Below are 16,224 nucleotides of genomic sequence, written 5' to 3'. Positions count from 1 at the left end.
ATGTTTGGCCAAGGGGAGTGCTGGCTACTGGGAGGGGGCGGAGGGGAGGGAGCTGGCTTCTGGATGGACACGCAGGCCCCTTGGAATGCTCGCTGCTCCACTCTGCAGTATTTATACCTCTCCTCTGACCGGGAAGTCAGAGCTTTTTCATGTAGGCCGAGAAAACTCCGAATAAGGCAACGTCAGGCCAGAACATAAGAAGCATTCCATATTTCTCTGTAATTGCTTTCAAATTAGGTTCTGTCGTCATGGGGGCAGGCGCACACAGCGTGCCCGCTCTGCCCCCGGCTGGATATGGAGTTGAGTCCCCTTGCTGCAGTACCACCAGCCCTGATCACCAGTCCCATGCTGGCCCCGTCTAAACGGCAGCCGTGTCATCAAGACCCATTCATTTTCTGTCCTCTCAACCCAGTCCCCGGTTTTTATCTCCTTCGGAATCTGGTAAAGGCAATGGATCTTTGAAAAAGTGCTCACATGTGCAGTCTCAGCTGTCCAGAGGCTTCACAGAGCCCCTGGACAGGTCCGTGCAGAGGTTGCCAGGGCAATCGCCTTGCCGTCTGGGCCGCTGGTAACCCAGATTCCAGAAGGCTTAGCCGTGAGACCCTGAAAGCACCTTTAGAACCAATGATGAAGCCCAGGGGCCAGGGGAGCAGTCTCTGCTTTCATGAACTGGAAAGGTGCGCCCCCTCCCCCACCCCCCGGGGCTGGGCCTTGCCTGAGGCCTGGCCCCAGCCTGGCAGATGGGCGATAAGAAGTGGGGATGCCTACCCCAGGAATAAATAGCTGTCCCTCCCCTGTATCCAGCCCCGGACACCCTTCCTGAGCACCCATGGGCAGCAGGAACCATGGGCAGCATCAGAGGCCACAACAGGCAAGGTGGGAGTTCAAGAGGTAGGACGGCGCCCTCCCCCTCAGAGCAGCCGATGTCCCAGCGGAGCTGCAGACCCAGCACGGTATTGCAGAGACGGGTTTGAGAACTCCCGGCACCCGAGGGAGCCCTGTCTTGCCTCCTTGTGCCCTGGGCAGTTTGCTGTGGCCAGTTCCAGTCAGCCCTGGGCCTGGGGAAGAGACACGCAGCTGGTCCTTTTGGGTCAGGCACTTGGCCTGTGACATCCCTCCAAAGGGGTGGGTGGTGTACCTAGTGGAGGCGGGGGGTGCACCATGAGGTGGTGACCAGTTTTTCCTAAAATCTTGTCAAGCTGTGAGTCAGTGGAATCCACATGTGAGCATCTGCCGGGTGGGTGGAAACAGTGCAGCCTCCCTCCCTGGTCCAGGAGCCTCCTTGGCCAGTGCCAGTCATCACAGCCAGCGCCTTCGCCCTGCCCAGGGACTCGGGGAGTCTGTTCTCGTGTAACCGGACTTTGCAAGAGGCTCCTTTCTTCTGGGCTTAGTGGAATTCCAGCTTCCAGCAGACGTTTCCCTCCACACCTCCCCCTCAGCACTCAGAACTTGCTTTGTAGCAGAGGTCCTTGGGTAGAAAAGGGAAGGAAAGTTTTCTCAGCTGGGTCGGCCGCATCCCCCCAGGCTGCTTTCTCCTTGCACTCGCCGTCACTCTGCCCACTGCAACACCCCTCGGTTGCCCGGTCTTCTGAGTGTTTGTTTCTTACTCAGTGACTGCCCCTGAGTAGAGGCCTTACCTCTCTGGGTCAGGGGAGGGAGTCATCGATGAATGGCTCGTTAAAGCCCACTGCTGCCACATTCCTGGCTGCTGAGGTCACCTCCTGAACAATATCCATCATTCATTCACCCAGCCACCCCACATCCTGGCAACTGGGAGGGGTCCCTGTGACACAGGAAGGACTTTATGACCAGCCACGCTCAGCCTCCTCCCTCTCCCCCAGCACTCAGAGTGACAAAGCAGAAACAGCCCTGGGGCCCCTCTGAAGCTTGTCTCCCCAGGGGCCTCTCAGGCCTCGGCACAGGGAGCCGGGGCAGTGGGTCCCAAACGAGCCAACAAGCTCGTCTTTCTCTCTGCCACCCTCCCTCTCCCCCACTCACACCCTGTGCTATTTGAGCACCCGGAGAAACAGCTTGAACAGGCTGCCCGAGCGCAGAGGCGAGTTCTGAAGGCTCTTGTCTGTGGTTTATTTCACGTGTGTTCTCAAAGGCAGACAGTCCACATCCTTCCTCGCGAGAGAGGCGAGGGCTGCGTGCAGGCTCCCTTCACAGGATGGCAGGGCCACCACTGGCACTGTCTTGCCTGCCTTGCACACTGGGCCCAGGCCCCCCTTGAAGAAGCAGCTCTTCCCGCCCGACTCACACTGTCAGTTGTCCTCCAGCTCGGGCACTGAGGGGCCGCCGGGGCCCTTCTTGACTCGCTTCTGCCAGATGCACTCTGCCAGGCCCGTGCCAAGCACTCTACTCAGACGTTGCAGAATCAGTGGCCACCCCATGTTTGCATTTATTAGCTGTGTGACCCTGGGCTAGTCACTCAGTCTCTGCCTGCCTCAGTTTCTTCATCTGTAAAATGGAGATGATAACATCTCATGTCATCATGGGGTTGGAGGTCCTATAGAGTTACTCTGTGTAAATAGTAAGAACTGGCAATTAGCAGTTCTTGTATAATTATCTTTAGCATCCCCCCCCCCCCCAATCAGAATGTAAATTTTGTGTCTGTTGCTTCCTCCCATGCCCGGTACCTAACAGGGACTCCGAGTCAGCGTTTGTCTGCCAGGTGAGTGTTGAGTGCCTCTCAGGTGAGGCGCTGGGGGCAGGGCCACCCCTCAGAGTCAGTGCTGCCCCTGGAAAATGCCCTTGACAGTAAAACCCAGAAGAGCTCAAAGTTCTTTGCCTTTCCCTCCTCCCACAGAGGGCCAGTAGCTCTCGGTGCCCCCAAATGAAACTGAAACCTTGAGCTTGCATTTCTCAGTCGTGACAGTCAGCATCTCCGACACGGCTGTTCTGCTTCCTTCTCCTGCCAAGTTCCTCTCGCTACCCTCTTTTCTTCCCACTCATTACACGTTGACCCTTGCCCCCTTCAGCTGGGTCCCCACACAGCAGCAGCCAGTGTGACCTTGTGAAGGCCCAAAGAATGAGGGCAGTCCTGCCAGCCTCACAGCACAGCTTTCTATCCCTCATTCCCTTCTTTCTTCTCTGTCCCCACTGCTGGAGGGCCTTTGCACATGCTGTCCCTATTCTCTCTCATTAACTCATTCCCAGTCCGATCAGGGTTTGAGAATCTCCTCCCAGGGAAATTTCCCCGTGTCTGCCCTGCCGCTAGATCAGGAGCTGTCCCTTCGCGTGCTGAACACTCTCCTCCACTCCCGTTCTGGGGAGGGGGTGGGGGAGGGCAAACGCAGCATGGTACCTCAGAGCTTGGCCTCTGGACCAGAGCACCTGGCTTTAAATCCAGCTCTGTGACTCTCCAGGTGCCTGCCTGACTGTGGCCAAGTCACTTCACCTCTCAGACCCTTGGTCTCCTCATCTGTCAAATGAGGCAACCACCTCACAAGAGAGTGAGGGTGTGAGCACTTAGCATGTGGCAGGGTGCCTGGTGTAGCATCCGGCACAGAGTCGGCTCTGTCGTGGTGGTAGCTGTGCTTGTTACTATCAGCACTTTCCCTAAGGGCGTCACTTCTGCAGTGGAGTCAGTGCTTGGTCACTGAGATCCTCTCCCTCAGCAGACTGGGGGCTCCAGGGAGTGCTGCCTGGGTCTGCTTTTGCTCCCACGACATACTCGGCACAGGACCTGGCCCTAGATCAACACTCAGCCATCGCCTGTCGAGGGAATGGGTGTGGCCTGACCCCACGGTGGTCTAGGCCATCGAGGAGTCGGCGGTGGGCTCTCGCTCATGCTCTGAGAATTCTGCGTGGTCAAGGGGGGACAGTGGGCACATGAGGCCTCCATCTGTGGACCCCCCCCATCTCCGCCTGAACCAGGTTGGGAGAGGGAGTGTGTAAGGATATTATTTTTGTAACCCACTAGGAAGAAGCTATGACTTGTTAACATTCCAGCTCCAGCTTCTCCTCACCAGTCACACAGTGTGGAGAAGTGGCCGTCCAGGGTTGGCCTGTCCCCGAGGGTGGACTCGAGGTCGTGCTCTCTTGCCCAGAGCTCAGGGGTTCCTGTTCTGTGCATGCCAGGTTCTGGTGGGAGTTCCTCCTGCCCACGCAAGCCGGGTGAGTGCGTCTTCTCCCCGAGCACCTGCTCTGTGTTCCGCTTGGGGCTCTGCCTGCTTGCAGCCAGGCTGACAGAGTGCATGGCAGAGTCACCGTTGATTCCAAAACAGGCCTTTCCTCGACACGTGAACGACACCGAGCACTTGATCTGGGCCAGGCACCGTCGTCGGTGATTTACTGGCATGGTCTTGTTTAGTCTTCGTTTAAGAGGAGAGATTATTGCCTCCACTTCATCAGCGAGGACTCTGAGGCTCACTGTGTGCCCGGGGTTACCCCGCTGGCTGGTTGCCTCAGTGGTAGAGGTGAGATCTGAACCCAGGTCTGTGTGAGCCCCAGGCCAGAGCTCTTGTTTGGTGCCCAGAGAAGATGAGCAAAGGCACAGAGGTGGCACGGGTTTGGAGGGCGGGTAGTGCAATGACCACATGAGGACAGACAGCCTGGACCGGACAAGGCAAGGTTTGTCCAGAGCCCCGCACGTTGAGTGAGGGCTGTCTTGAGAGGGTGTCCTGCAATCTTCTTTCTGCTGCAAACCATGGGGATGGGGTAAGGGTCTTTGCAGAGAGCCCAGATCCCACCCTTCCCAGGGATTGAGTGGGGAGCGGCGGGTGTGGACGTGTGTGTGCGCACGGTTCTCTGGCATGCACTTTATGCCAGGCACTGGGTCGGATGCTTTAAAGGATGTTCCCCCCATTTAATCCTCCAGCAACAACAGGAGGTAGATTGTAATGAGTCCATTCTACAGAGAAGGGAACTGAGATATGAGTAGGTCAGCTCACTTGCTTGCACACAGAACAAGTAAGCCGAGGAGCTGGCATTCCGACACAGCCCTGTGCCCTTCAGAGCATGCAGGCCTCGCCAGGCAGGCCAGTTGGCTGAGTGGTATGGAACCTGCAGACCAGGGGCCCAGATCTTGGCCCCAGCGGCACCAGAGCCTCAGGGGGCTCGCCCTCTGGGAACTGCCCTCCTGCAGCCTCAGTTGTGGCATCTGATTGGCTACTTTGCAGCCCAACAGCATCTTCCAGGCAGGTGTGAGAGCAGAGGCCCAGCATCCACTGCCACTTCCTGTCCCGGCCCGGTCTGCTGCCTTGCTGCCCAGGGCAGCTGAGTTCCAGGTGCGCTGCTGTCCACTACCAAGGTTAGAAAGGCACGTGAGATGGGAGACGGAATTCCTACCTGCTGGGAGCGTTCACCTGTGCACAGAACACCCAGGAAGACCCCACACGACTGGAGAATGCTGTCAGAGAGATGCTGAGGGCTGTGTGTGGTGGCGAGGGCTGCCAGGGAGCAGAGAAAGTGCTCTGTGGAAGAGGCGGGATTTTCGGAGAAGAGAGGTCTGGGGGCAGGGACGTCCAGAGGACTGCCATCGATTCACCTGCCATGTGCGTTGTTGCCTCAAATCCTCCCCTGACCTTGCCCGGGTGGTGTCTTTATCGCCACATGACAGATGAGGAAACGGACGTTAGGAAGGTTGGGTAACTTGCCCCCGTGAGTGTGCAACCAACAGGCTGGCCCTGGTTACTCTGGGTCCCGAGTCGTGGGAAGAAGCGTGGGAAAGGCGGTGGGGCCAGCAGTACCCGCATCCCCTGATGAGAACCTGCTCGGCGGCCGGAGCTCAGAGCAGCTCACAGTGGTGGGGAGCAGAGGACAGTACTGACGCCTGAGAGAGCAGGGAGAGGGGTGCTGTGCTGAGAGCTGGGGGCGGCTGGAGGAGCGGCTCTTCGTGCGACTTTGAGGGATGGGTGGGAGCCGGCTCAGGCGACGCGGGAGCAGGGCACAGGCGGCCTTGGCTGAAGGAATAACCTCCCGGGGGGAGTCCTCTGTTTCATTAGCAGGCCTCTTTTATGTTGTGAGAGGCAGGATGGCGTGCCCTGGCCTGAACACAGAGCCCCCCCCACCGCCCCAGGTTTGGAAGGAAGCCTCGTGCCAGGCCTGGCTGTGGAGCAGCGTGTTAATTAGGCGGCCCCTTTGTCCGGGAGGGGCCTTGTGTTCGTGTCTCAATGAGCAGGCTGGTGACAGTTGTCAAAACACATGGTGCTCGGCCAGAGCTCCGCGGAAGCCCTCACTCTGCGGCCCCCGCCTGCACCAGGCTCGGAGTGTGCCCCTGCGCCATCCGGCTGTCTGCCCGCGTCCACCCGGGCCCTGCAGGTTGAGGGGGCGGGGGACAGGGGATGGGGCTCCCCTGAGAAACAGGCGTGGGCTTTTTCCCAGACCCTGCTGCCCAGGCCGAGCAGGCCGGTTCCCCAGGAGGCGTCTGGACCTGTCCGCATGGACTCACATGACAGGTTGCCCGGGTGCTGACATCTGATAACGTGCCCCAGCCGGCGGGGGGCAGGGTGGCCCGGGCCCTGTGCTTGGTGTTCTGTGTTCCAGTTTGGAGTTTGGACTTCTCGTTTATGGCCGTTTCTACCCCAAAGTACCCTTTCGCCTTCCAAAGTCTGCTTGCCTTGTGTTCCACAGAAACTTCCTCCTCCCATGAGGCTGCCTAAGCCTGCTGGGGTGGATGCCCGCCTCCCCGTGCCTTCCAGCACCTCTAAAACACTCTGAAACTTAAGATTTGCAAGTGGAGTATTCTCTGGGGAACAGAGGGCGTCTGGCATGTAGGGAAACAGACTGTGTGGGGTGTCCATAGGGCTCAGGGTCTGTGCCCCTGGCCTTTCAGGAGCTGCCCACTGTTGGGCCACCAGAGCTCTAAGAGGCTGACTTGAGGAAACCTTGAATTTACAGGAGGCTTCTGTTTTCCAACTGCTTTCCTGTCCCAGGTCATCTCTGTGCCAGCGATGGGGAATTGCTGCCCAAGCTCCTGCCTGGTGGCGGGCGGAAGCCAGCGCTGGCTGGGCCTTGTGGTCGGGTCTGCCCCCTGGGTGGCATGATAGCTGGTGCGTCTGTCCGAGAGCACAGCCCTGGCTCTCGTTTCCACTCTCGGGGCCTGGTGCCGTCAGGCTTGCAGGACTGGGCGAGCACACAGGCCGTGGCGCCTTTGACGTGTGTACTGGGTTCACTCAAGGCATTGTGGAGAGAGCACTTGTGCCGAGGGTGACAGTGCCCTGCTGCGTGTCCCCCGGTGATCATGGGGTGGGTCTGTTAACTCTCCTGAGCCTCTGTTTCCTCAGATTGACCTGCCTGGATCTCAGTAAAGACCAGAAACAGTGTGCGTGAAGGGTGGAGCCGAGGGAGGGCCCCATGGTGGCCGCTGTTGTCCTGGGGTCAGGGCTGTAGCCCAGCCCTTTGGCTGGAGAACCCCAACAGCCATGCTGACCCTCTGGACCTCTCTGTTCTATTCCCTAGACCTTCACAGCCTGGTGCAACTCCCACCTGCGGAAGGCCGGCACGCAGATCGAGAACATCGACGAGGACTTCCGAGATGGCCTGAAGCTCATGCTCCTCCTGGAAGTCATCTCTGGTGAGGCTCCCCTCCTGCCAAGCGCATTGCACCCCGAGCGGGGCCTGTGCAGCTGTGCCGCTGCTACTGGGAGGAGAGCGAGGCCTTTGACGGCTGCGGGAGCAGGGGGTCTGGGCATTGCTGCTGGGGCAGGCCAGAGTGCCAGGGCAGCAGGCTCCAGAGAGCTCTGGGGACCCTAAAGCTTCTGTGTTTCTCTCTCTCTCTCCCCGTTTCTCGGTGCTCGGCTCTCAGGGGAACGGTTACCCAAGCCGGAGCGGGGCAAGATGCGAGTGCACAAGATCAACAATGTGAACAAGGCGCTGGACTTCATCGCCAGCAAGGGGGTCAAGCTGGTCTCCATTGGGGCCGAAGGTGAGCTGGGCTGCGGGCCTCCGTTCCTGACCTGCAGGCTCTGAGGCCCGGCCTCTGTGTTCTGAACAGAAGTCGTGTTGGTGGCAGAACACTTGGGGTGCTTAGAGCCCCAATGAGTATTCAGCAGTGACCGTCCTCCATGTGACGTAGGCCCCACCAGCTCCCCCTCCCTGCACCCACAGCACCATCCCGTCCGAGTGTGGGGTTGGGTGCTCCGGTCGTGCGGGGCAGGCTGCTGCTGCGGCAAGAGGAATGGCTTTGACTCAGACCCTGGACGCCCTCCCCATGCTGGGCCTGAGAGACATTGACAGACCGTGACAGGGCCTCTCTCGGTGCCGGGAGCACCTTTGCCCCTAGGCCCTGCCTGGTGTCTGTGGGCAGACGGGAACACAGAGGAGAGAGGGCACGGGAGGCCTGGGGTCAGTGTCAGGGCTCCGGGGCAGGGAGTGTGGGCCTAAAGGTCAATGCCCAGACCCTGCTGGGCACACTGGCTGGGAGAGTTTGACCTCTGGCTGGATACCCAGGGTCCCTGTCTGCCCCGTGGGGACACCCAGAACTGTGACCCTCCCTTCAGGCCCTCCCTCAGAGTGACAACGGCTGTCCCTCAGCAGTGGGCTGCCGTGTCGAGCTCACAGGCACTTTGGGAGACGAGGCGAGGCCTGATGGAGCCCAGCAGCTCCCCATCAGCCCCGCTCGCAGTCCTGCTCAGTAGACAGAGCAGGGTTTCCTCCGCCCCGACGTCCATGTTGTCCCAGCTTTTGGAAAAACAAAGGAAACTAATTGCCGTTAATGACAGGGCTCAGAGAGTTTGGCCCAGACTCTAGACCAGAACGCATGTACGGCGTTCCAAGGCTCTGCTCCCCCTGGGGAGGGGCGCCAAGCCCCACATGCCACGGTCGAGGGGGCTGGTGTTTGTTTAGAAAAATCAAAACCCCAAAATCCAGTCAGGCCCTGAGAATTTCTGTCCTTCATGGATGTTTCCTCCTGGCTGCCCTCCAGCCTTCTGCTTCTCGCAGCTGCGTCTGTGTTGCTCACATGCTAGCCCGTGAATGCGGAGGTTAGAGGAGAGACCGGGCAGTCATCAGTCTTCATCTGGAGAAAAACTCAGTCTGAAAATGTCCTCTGTCCGTGCCCAAATGGGTTCACTCCCAGCCCCTGGGACCCTCGGCCTTGGGACAGAGCTGGGGGCAGCCTACAGGAGGCACTGGAGGGCTTGGGGACCCGAGAGCCCCGCCCGCAGCCGCCCCCTCTCCCGGCCCTCCCTCAGGTGTCGGCAGTTGCAGGAACAGGCTTCCCGGTGGGGGTTATGAGAAGGGACGGGGGTCGGAAGCACAGCTGCACGTCCGAGGAGCAGCTGGTGGCTGTGCCATGAGAGAAGCCAGCTTCCTCGCCTCACAGGAGCTCTCTGAGCCCTCCGAGACCGGCTGCCTCGTGTAACCGGGGGTGCAGGAGCTGCGACCTCCTCTCCAGACTGTGCCCATCCCCGGCCTACATCTCCTGAGGGACTCTCTCCTCTGCCCCGGGCTGGTGCGGGCCTGGGGCTCTGCCTTGTTTCCAGCCCTGGGAAAGGATGGGGACAGACACTGTGTCCCCCCTGCTCCGGGCAGCGGGCTGAGCCTATCTCCTTATCCTGAAGCTCTAAAGCCAAAGCTGCCCTCAGCCCTCAGCCTGCGGCTTGGCCGTGGGGAGCTTCTCCACTGTGGCTGATGGAGCCCCTACCCTCTCCTCTCCAGGGTGTCCTTGGGGAAGGGTGGTCCCATTCTCTGGGTGACACTATGGCTCCTTTCCAGTCAAGCCCGCCCCAGAGTTCTCTGTTCTCGAGGGTCAGTGAGCAGGTCTCCTGATGTGCCCTCCGTTGTCCCTGCCTTCTTCCTGCGTCTGGTGTGCTGCATGTGGGCAGAGGCAAAGGACCGCCAGGGGCACTTCTGGCAGCAGACGCTGAGCCATGCCCGCTCACCCTCTTCCCTCACCTGTCAGTGGACACAGGGGGCCCTGAGTGTGGGAGGGATGAGTTCTCTCTAGGTTGCTGAAGCTGGAGCCTGTGGTCCAGAACCTCCCCTCTTACCTGCACAAGTGAGAGAGGGGTTGGGTTTCTGTTAGTCAGGAAGGCCTGTGCCTGGAGCTGGGCCTGGTGTCCCCACTCTTCCCTTCCTGCAGCGTCGCGTCTTTCCTGGGGGCTGGGCCCAGGTCCTGGGGGTACCGTCGTGATCATGAAGAGACAGTGAACACATAATCAGACTGACAGATCCACGCCAGAAAATGGCGATCCGTGTGTGAGGGCAGGGCAGGTGCGGGGGAGGACCAGGAGGGGCACGGGGAGGTTGGGGGCCGTTCTGAAGCATGACGAGTAAGCAGAGGCTGGCAGGACGGGAAGGACCAGTCGTCTGAGGAAGGAGGGTCCACGTGTGCTCTGGGTGGACAGAGGTGGGAGGTCCTTAAGGCAAGAAAGAGGCTGGCTTGCCAAAAGGACGCAGCTAGAGAGCACGGGGAGGTGGGCCGGGTCCCTCAGGGCGGCCTTGTAAGCCGGACCCTGGAACATGGGCTCTGTTTTTGGCGTCTCAGTGGAGTTTTAAGTAGGCGAGTGACTCAATCTGTCACAGCTTTTAAAACGACCACCTGGCTGCTGTGTCGAGGGGGGTGCAGGGGGGTGCAGCAGGCACTGCGTTGAGCTCTGGGGGAGACGACAGTGGCTTAGACAAAGGTGGCAGCAGTGAGGTTGGAGGGAAGTGGACAGATTCTCAGCAGAGAGTAGTGCAGTGCACCTGCTGGGGGAGACATGCCCACAAAGGCCCATAAACGCACGATGGAGGTATGCACAGAGGGCAGGGCTCGGTCAGGAGCAGCATCCTGAGCTGGATCAAGACAGTGAGCAGGGTGGGGGGAGACGAGGCCTGCACAGCTGAGGACACGTGCACAGAAGCCGGAAGGTGCTAAGCAGTGGAAGGGTTTGGGGCCAGTGCTTCCCAGAACATTCAGGGGACACTGTCTCCTGGGTGCTCGGGGGGGACAGACAGTTGGAGCCAGTCTCTAGACAGGGCCAGAGGGCTGCCTGAGGGGTCTCTCTCTGGTGTAACAGCTGTCTCACCCTCTGCCCCCTTTCCCGCATGCAGAGATCGTGGACGGCAACGCAAAGATGACCCTGGGAATGATCTGGACCATCATCCTCAGGTTCGCCATCCAGGATATCTCTGTGGAAGGTGAGAGCCAGGAGCCTGCTGACCGGCAGGCTTTCTCCCCACCCCACACTCACCCGATCTCGGCAAGTTAGATCAGCATTTGGGCGTCTGGTCCTCATGCTTCCAGCCTCTTCCCTGTCTCCTGGCATCACTCACAGGGCTGGCCCTGCCCAGGAGTGGTTAGTGGAGCGGCTGGCCCAGGCTGCAGGCGAATGGGGTCCCCTCCGGCCTCCATGTCGGTGGACTCCTCACCACCCTCGTCAGGCAGGCCTGCTTGGCCCCCTTTTACATTCAAGGAACTGAGTCACCGAGCAGCCTAGTGGTGGAGTCAGGCCTGGCTTGGTTCTCCTGGGCATCAGTGCCGACATATTTCTGCTTGACACCCCCACCCTCAGCCTTTTGCCTCCATGGACCTGGGGTCAGTCCAGGCCACCCAGGAATGAGCCGCTTTACTTTACTTTCCTGTACGCACCACAGGAGGAGGAAAGTCCCCCAAGCCAGCATGTAGAGGGGGCTTCTGGGGACAGGCCACAGCGGTGAACAGGACAGATGTGTTCCCTGCCCTCGTAGCAGGCCAGTCTGTCAGGGAGAGTTAGAGCTGTCCACAAGGAATGAAGGACCGCCTGGACCCCCCACTCTGCTCCCCTGAAGCCGTGGCGAGGGCTGCGAGCCCCTGAGTGGGCAGGGCCTGGGGCTCTGGCCCTCCGCTGATTCTCCCCCCAGCGCAGGGGAGGCCGAGGTGGCGTCAAGGCCTGTTTGTGGTGCGTTCTGGCCGTTAAAGGCACAGGCTTTGCGGTCAGACACATAGCATAGGTTCAGGCCCTGATGTCCTGTCGTTGCCACTTCCTGGGGTGACCCCGGGCAAGTGGCTTCTCAGGGCCGTGCATGCGGATCGGCTTTAGGATCAGCAGAGGCCTGCCCGTATCTGGAACAGAGGGGCTGTTGCTCTGGGCTCTGCTGCTCTGTCGACACCCTGCCCCTGGCCTCTGTCTGACCGGGGCCCGAGCTGAAAGCGCGATCCTCCTGGGCTGGTCCCAAGGCTTTCGTTTCAAGCCGATGCTCACCGTCCTTGTGTGTTTTGCAGAGACGTCTGCCAAGGAAGGGCTCCTTCTCTGGTGCCAGAGGAAGACCGCCCCGTATAAGAACGTCAACGTGCAGAACTTCCACATCAGGTGAGCGCCTGCCGAGGGTCCCAGCCCACCTCCTTCCCTCGCTTCTTCCTGGGCTGCCACGCCGTCCTCGCACCTGCCTCTTTTCTGTCTTTCTGTTGTCGTCTGTGAGATGCCAGCCCTCGGGGCCCTCCCCTGCCACTGGCCCCCGTGAGCTCCTTAGAAGGTCCCTGCATCCTCTCCGAGGAGGGGGAGGAGGCAGTCGCCACGCTGTCCTGGGCTGAAGGCTTTAAGGCCCGGCTCTCTGGTGGGCTTTATAGAATCTTCTTCCTCCCCAAGCAAGGAAACGTAGAGACAACAACAAAACTCTGCCTTTATTTTGACCTCGCAAGAGGGACGCGTCCTGAGAGTTGCCAGTGAATTTCGTGTTAGGAAAATGGGCTCTGTGTCCACTATGATGAACAAGACTCAGCCCCGCCATGAAGCTGCCCTCCCTCGGGAGACAGGGAAATGAGACGTGTCCACCACCACCGTAACACGAGCTAGCATGGTCAGCGCCATGTGAGATCCAGAGTGCGGGAGGCTGTGTGGCCTGCTGGTCAGGAGTGCGGCCTTGGGGTGCCCTGATCAGATCCGGCTTGGCTTGACTTCACCCCTCTGAGCCTCTGGTGTCCTTGTGGGGGATGGACCAGGGACGAGGCACACATCGGAGTGAAGAATGAGGCCTCCTGGGCCCCAGAGAGGGCCTGCTATGTCCCAGGCTCTCTGGGGCCCTGGCATTGGGGGTTGGGGACCGTTCCATCGTCCTCCCCCATGAATAGCGTGTGGTACCTCCCTGATGTCCTCTGTGTGTCTCCTTCCTTTTCCTGTCACCAACTGCCTGGTCCTCTCTGCAGTTCTCACTCATTTATTTCTTCAATTGATACAAATCTATGGAGTGCCTACCCTGTGCCAAGAGTGGGACCAAAACGAATCCTGCCCCTGGAAGGTTGCATAGGGGCCCCGTAGCTGACAAAGGCGCACAGCTGCAGGTGGCGAGGACTGCTCTGCAGATACAAGGCAGGACGAGGTGATGGACAGTGAAAAGGGGCAGCACCTCTGTCGGGGGCCCTCCCGAGGAGGTCCATTAAACCTGACCCCACAGGAACAGCCCTTAGGGGGCCTCAGGGAGGGACATGTGGCCAGTCTAGCTTGTGACCAGCGTCATCTTCCTCTAAACAGAGACCCTCATGCCAAGCCACACTCACTCTGGCATTCAGCCAGCCCGAAGTTCAGGTCAGCCAAGGGGCAGAGGTCACACAGTGTAGGCCCTGGCCTCCCGCAGTGGGCCGTCTTGCCCAGGGGCCTGTCCAGGTCCGGGAGCCTTGCATGTGCAGAGGGCAGCAGGCACGGCCCTCCCAGTAGCTGCAGTCTTGGAGTGCTCGTACGGCTGGGGTGCTGGGCTGGGCGTTCACACGTTCACTCGTTTCATCCTCACCACGGCCCTCGGAAGGAGGGACTGTTCCTCTTTTCTAGACAGGGAACCCGAGGGAGTAGATTATGGGACTTGCCCTAGGTCATGCTGACAATAAGTGGGAGAGCCAGGATTTGTCCGGCTCCAGCGGTCATACTCTTGGCTGCTGTGCCGTGCCGTCCCCCGGCAGGGCCTGGCACGCACACTCAGCTGCCCCGATAAGCAGGAATCCATCATTCCTCAAGGTGTGCGGGGCCTCTCAGCGCTCCCAGGACAGCGTGTACGCCCTCTTCATGAGCTTTCCTTTCCGTCCACAGCTGGAAGGACGGTCTTGCCTTCAATGCCCTGATCCACCGGCACAGACCGGAGCTGATCGAGTATGACAAGCTGAGAAAGGTGTGTGTCCTTTGCGTCCTCAAGGGCCTCAGCCCGAGTCCCACCCCAACTCTCGGTCACCTCCCCCAGGCCCAGCCATCGCTGGCGTCCAGAGCTGGATCCTGGGCTCAGACGGGCAGGCTGGGAGAGCCTCGTGCCAGCTGCTGTCAGACCCCAGGCTAGATGGCTGATTCTCACCTCCCTTGTTCCCTCGGGCCCGGTCCTCTTCTCCCTCCGTGGGCACTGCAACTGCCTGGGATTATGTCGGGGCCTGGCCAGCCAGGCCTTCCAGTTCCCCTTGCTTAACTCCTAGATTCTGGAAGCCTTCTCTCTCTGCCCCTGGGGGAGGGGGTAGATGTTTCATGGGCAGGGTCCTGTTCTGATTTGCCTACACAAAGCTTATGACCCTGTAAGACCTAGGCCCTGCCCTCGAGGAGCACCCAGCCTCGTGGGGAAGGCAGGACAAGGTGTCCAGAGCAGACAAGCCGCATGAGGCTGTGCACGTGTGCTCAGGCCGAGGGGAGGCCGGGTGGGGGTTGACTGGGCGGGGCTGTGGAGGAGGGATAGGGCCCTGCCCAGCCAGTGGGAGGGGTCTCTGGAGGGGGAGGCAGCCTAGAGCCAGAGAGGGGGCATTCTAGGTGGGGGGCACGTGAGGGATGGTCAGGGTGGAGTGGGCTTCAATCTCATAGGCAGTGGGAGGCAGCGTGCAGGATGCTCTGGGCACGTGGAAACGTGGAAGCCTTGGTTTGCTCCCTTCCCCCCCCACCCCCGCCCTCCAACCCCCGCCCCCCCCCGGGGCTCTCCCAGGTCTGGACCACACTTTCTGGGTCTCAGGACAGGGGTCTGTTTCTGGGGTCTCGGGGGTGGCTGGAAGTTGGAAGAAAAGAGTGCACCTGCATTTTTTTCTGGAGAAAAGGTTCATAGTTACCCCTCAAAGATTTCCAGGGGATTCCTCTTGGTAGGAATTGACTGTCTCTGGGTGTCCTCCGTCCCTGCAGCTGCACAGGTGGCTGAGAGCTGCCTAAAGGAACTTTTCCAGTCCTGTCCCTTCCCGGGTCCCACCTTCCGGGCCAGCCCTTCCTTACTCTCTTCTGCTTCTGCCTCCTGCCCCTGACGGATTTCTTCCTCCTTCCCTCGCCGACCCCCCCAGGACGACCCAGTCACCAACCTGAACAATGCCTTTGAAGTGGCCGAGAAATACCTAGACATTCCCAAGATGTTGGATGCAGAGGGTAAGTGCATCGCTTTTGTTCACTCGACACCCTGCTTTGTGGGCGTGGCTAGCAGTAACTTCAGGAGCTGGCAGAGCCTGCCAGGATGGCTGGATGAACTTGGGTGAACTGGGGACAGTGGTGTTGCGGGGGGAGCCTGAGCAGGACAGGCACGCTTGGGGGTGGAGAAGCTGGAAGAGGATCGGCTCTGGGGGCTGCATCTTGGTCCAGGGCCCGGGCACCTGCCTGACGGTCCTACTCTCCCTCGGGAGGGGTGCGGGTGGCCCGGAGGGCTGACTCCTGCCAACAGTGGAGGCCTCTCTCTGCCTCCCCGCCTGCCGCAGGCTCAGTGCGGAGCACTCCGAAGGGGAGTGTTTTGTTTTTTCCTTTTCCGGCTGTGCTCCGTTTCCCAGCCATGCACCACCCCCAGCTGGGACTGGTGCCTCTGGCCTCCGGGGGCCCCTGGGGTTGTCTGTCCAGCAGACCCTTGAGGCCGTTCTCAGAGAGAGGAAGTGGCCTCATTCCAATCCGGTTCCCACAGCCTTGGCCTTTCCAGAGACCCAGGGGGCTGGGGGGCTGAGGGTGTGGCCAAGCCCACCGGAGTCACAGGGGTCACTGGATCAGCTCTGAGGGTCCCTCTCCCGGGGTGGCTCTGGCCTTGGAGCCTCTGGATCCCGGGAGCCGCCCTCCCCCGCCCCTGCTGGGCGGATTAACCCTTGTTGTTCACTTGCAGACATTGTGAACACGGCCCGGCCCGACGAGAAGGCCATAATGACCTATGTGTCCAGCTTCTACCATGCCTTTTCGGGAGCGCAGAAGGTACCGGGCAGGGCCAGGCAGGCCCCCCCGCCGCCACTGCCCAATGCCGCTGCTGCCTCTCGCTCCACGCTCACATCGTTTCTCTTGCAGACGGCAGTGGCCTCTCTCTCCGACTGGAAGCCACCCCCCAGCTCCCTGGCATTGCTGCCCATTTAGTCTTTGCTCACACTACCTCTCGAGGGCCTCTTCTTTGCCAGGCTCTGCTCTGGGC

At 60.2% G+C, this 16,224-nt stretch overlaps 1 protein-coding gene across 1 annotated transcript in view; it reads left to right on the top strand.

Moving 5' to 3' along the window:
• Nucleotides 1-16,224, top strand: part of ACTN4 (actinin alpha 4) — a 70,575-nt gene that overhangs the window by 34,744 nt on the left and 19,607 nt on the right. The window contains exons 2-8 of the mRNA XM_046683065.1: nucleotides 7,405-7,519; nucleotides 7,751-7,870; nucleotides 10,981-11,067; nucleotides 12,131-12,218; nucleotides 13,926-14,004; nucleotides 15,134-15,215; nucleotides 15,928-16,013. Coding sequence (XP_046539021.1) covers nucleotides 7,405-7,519; nucleotides 7,751-7,870; nucleotides 10,981-11,067; nucleotides 12,131-12,218; nucleotides 13,926-14,004; nucleotides 15,134-15,215; nucleotides 15,928-16,013 — 657 coding nt within the window. The remainder of the gene's footprint in view (nucleotides 1-7,404; nucleotides 7,520-7,750; nucleotides 7,871-10,980; nucleotides 11,068-12,130; nucleotides 12,219-13,925; nucleotides 14,005-15,133; nucleotides 15,216-15,927; nucleotides 16,014-16,224) is intronic.

The sequence above is a fragment of the Equus quagga genome, chromosome 13, assembly GCF_021613505.1.
Source record: "Equus quagga isolate Etosha38 chromosome 13, UCLA_HA_Equagga_1.0, whole genome shotgun sequence".
Taxonomy (NCBI): Eukaryota; Metazoa; Chordata; class Mammalia; order Perissodactyla; family Equidae; genus Equus; species Equus quagga.
The sequence above is the reverse complement of the archived record's forward strand: the minus strand, read 5'-3'. Positions and strand labels throughout refer to the sequence as shown.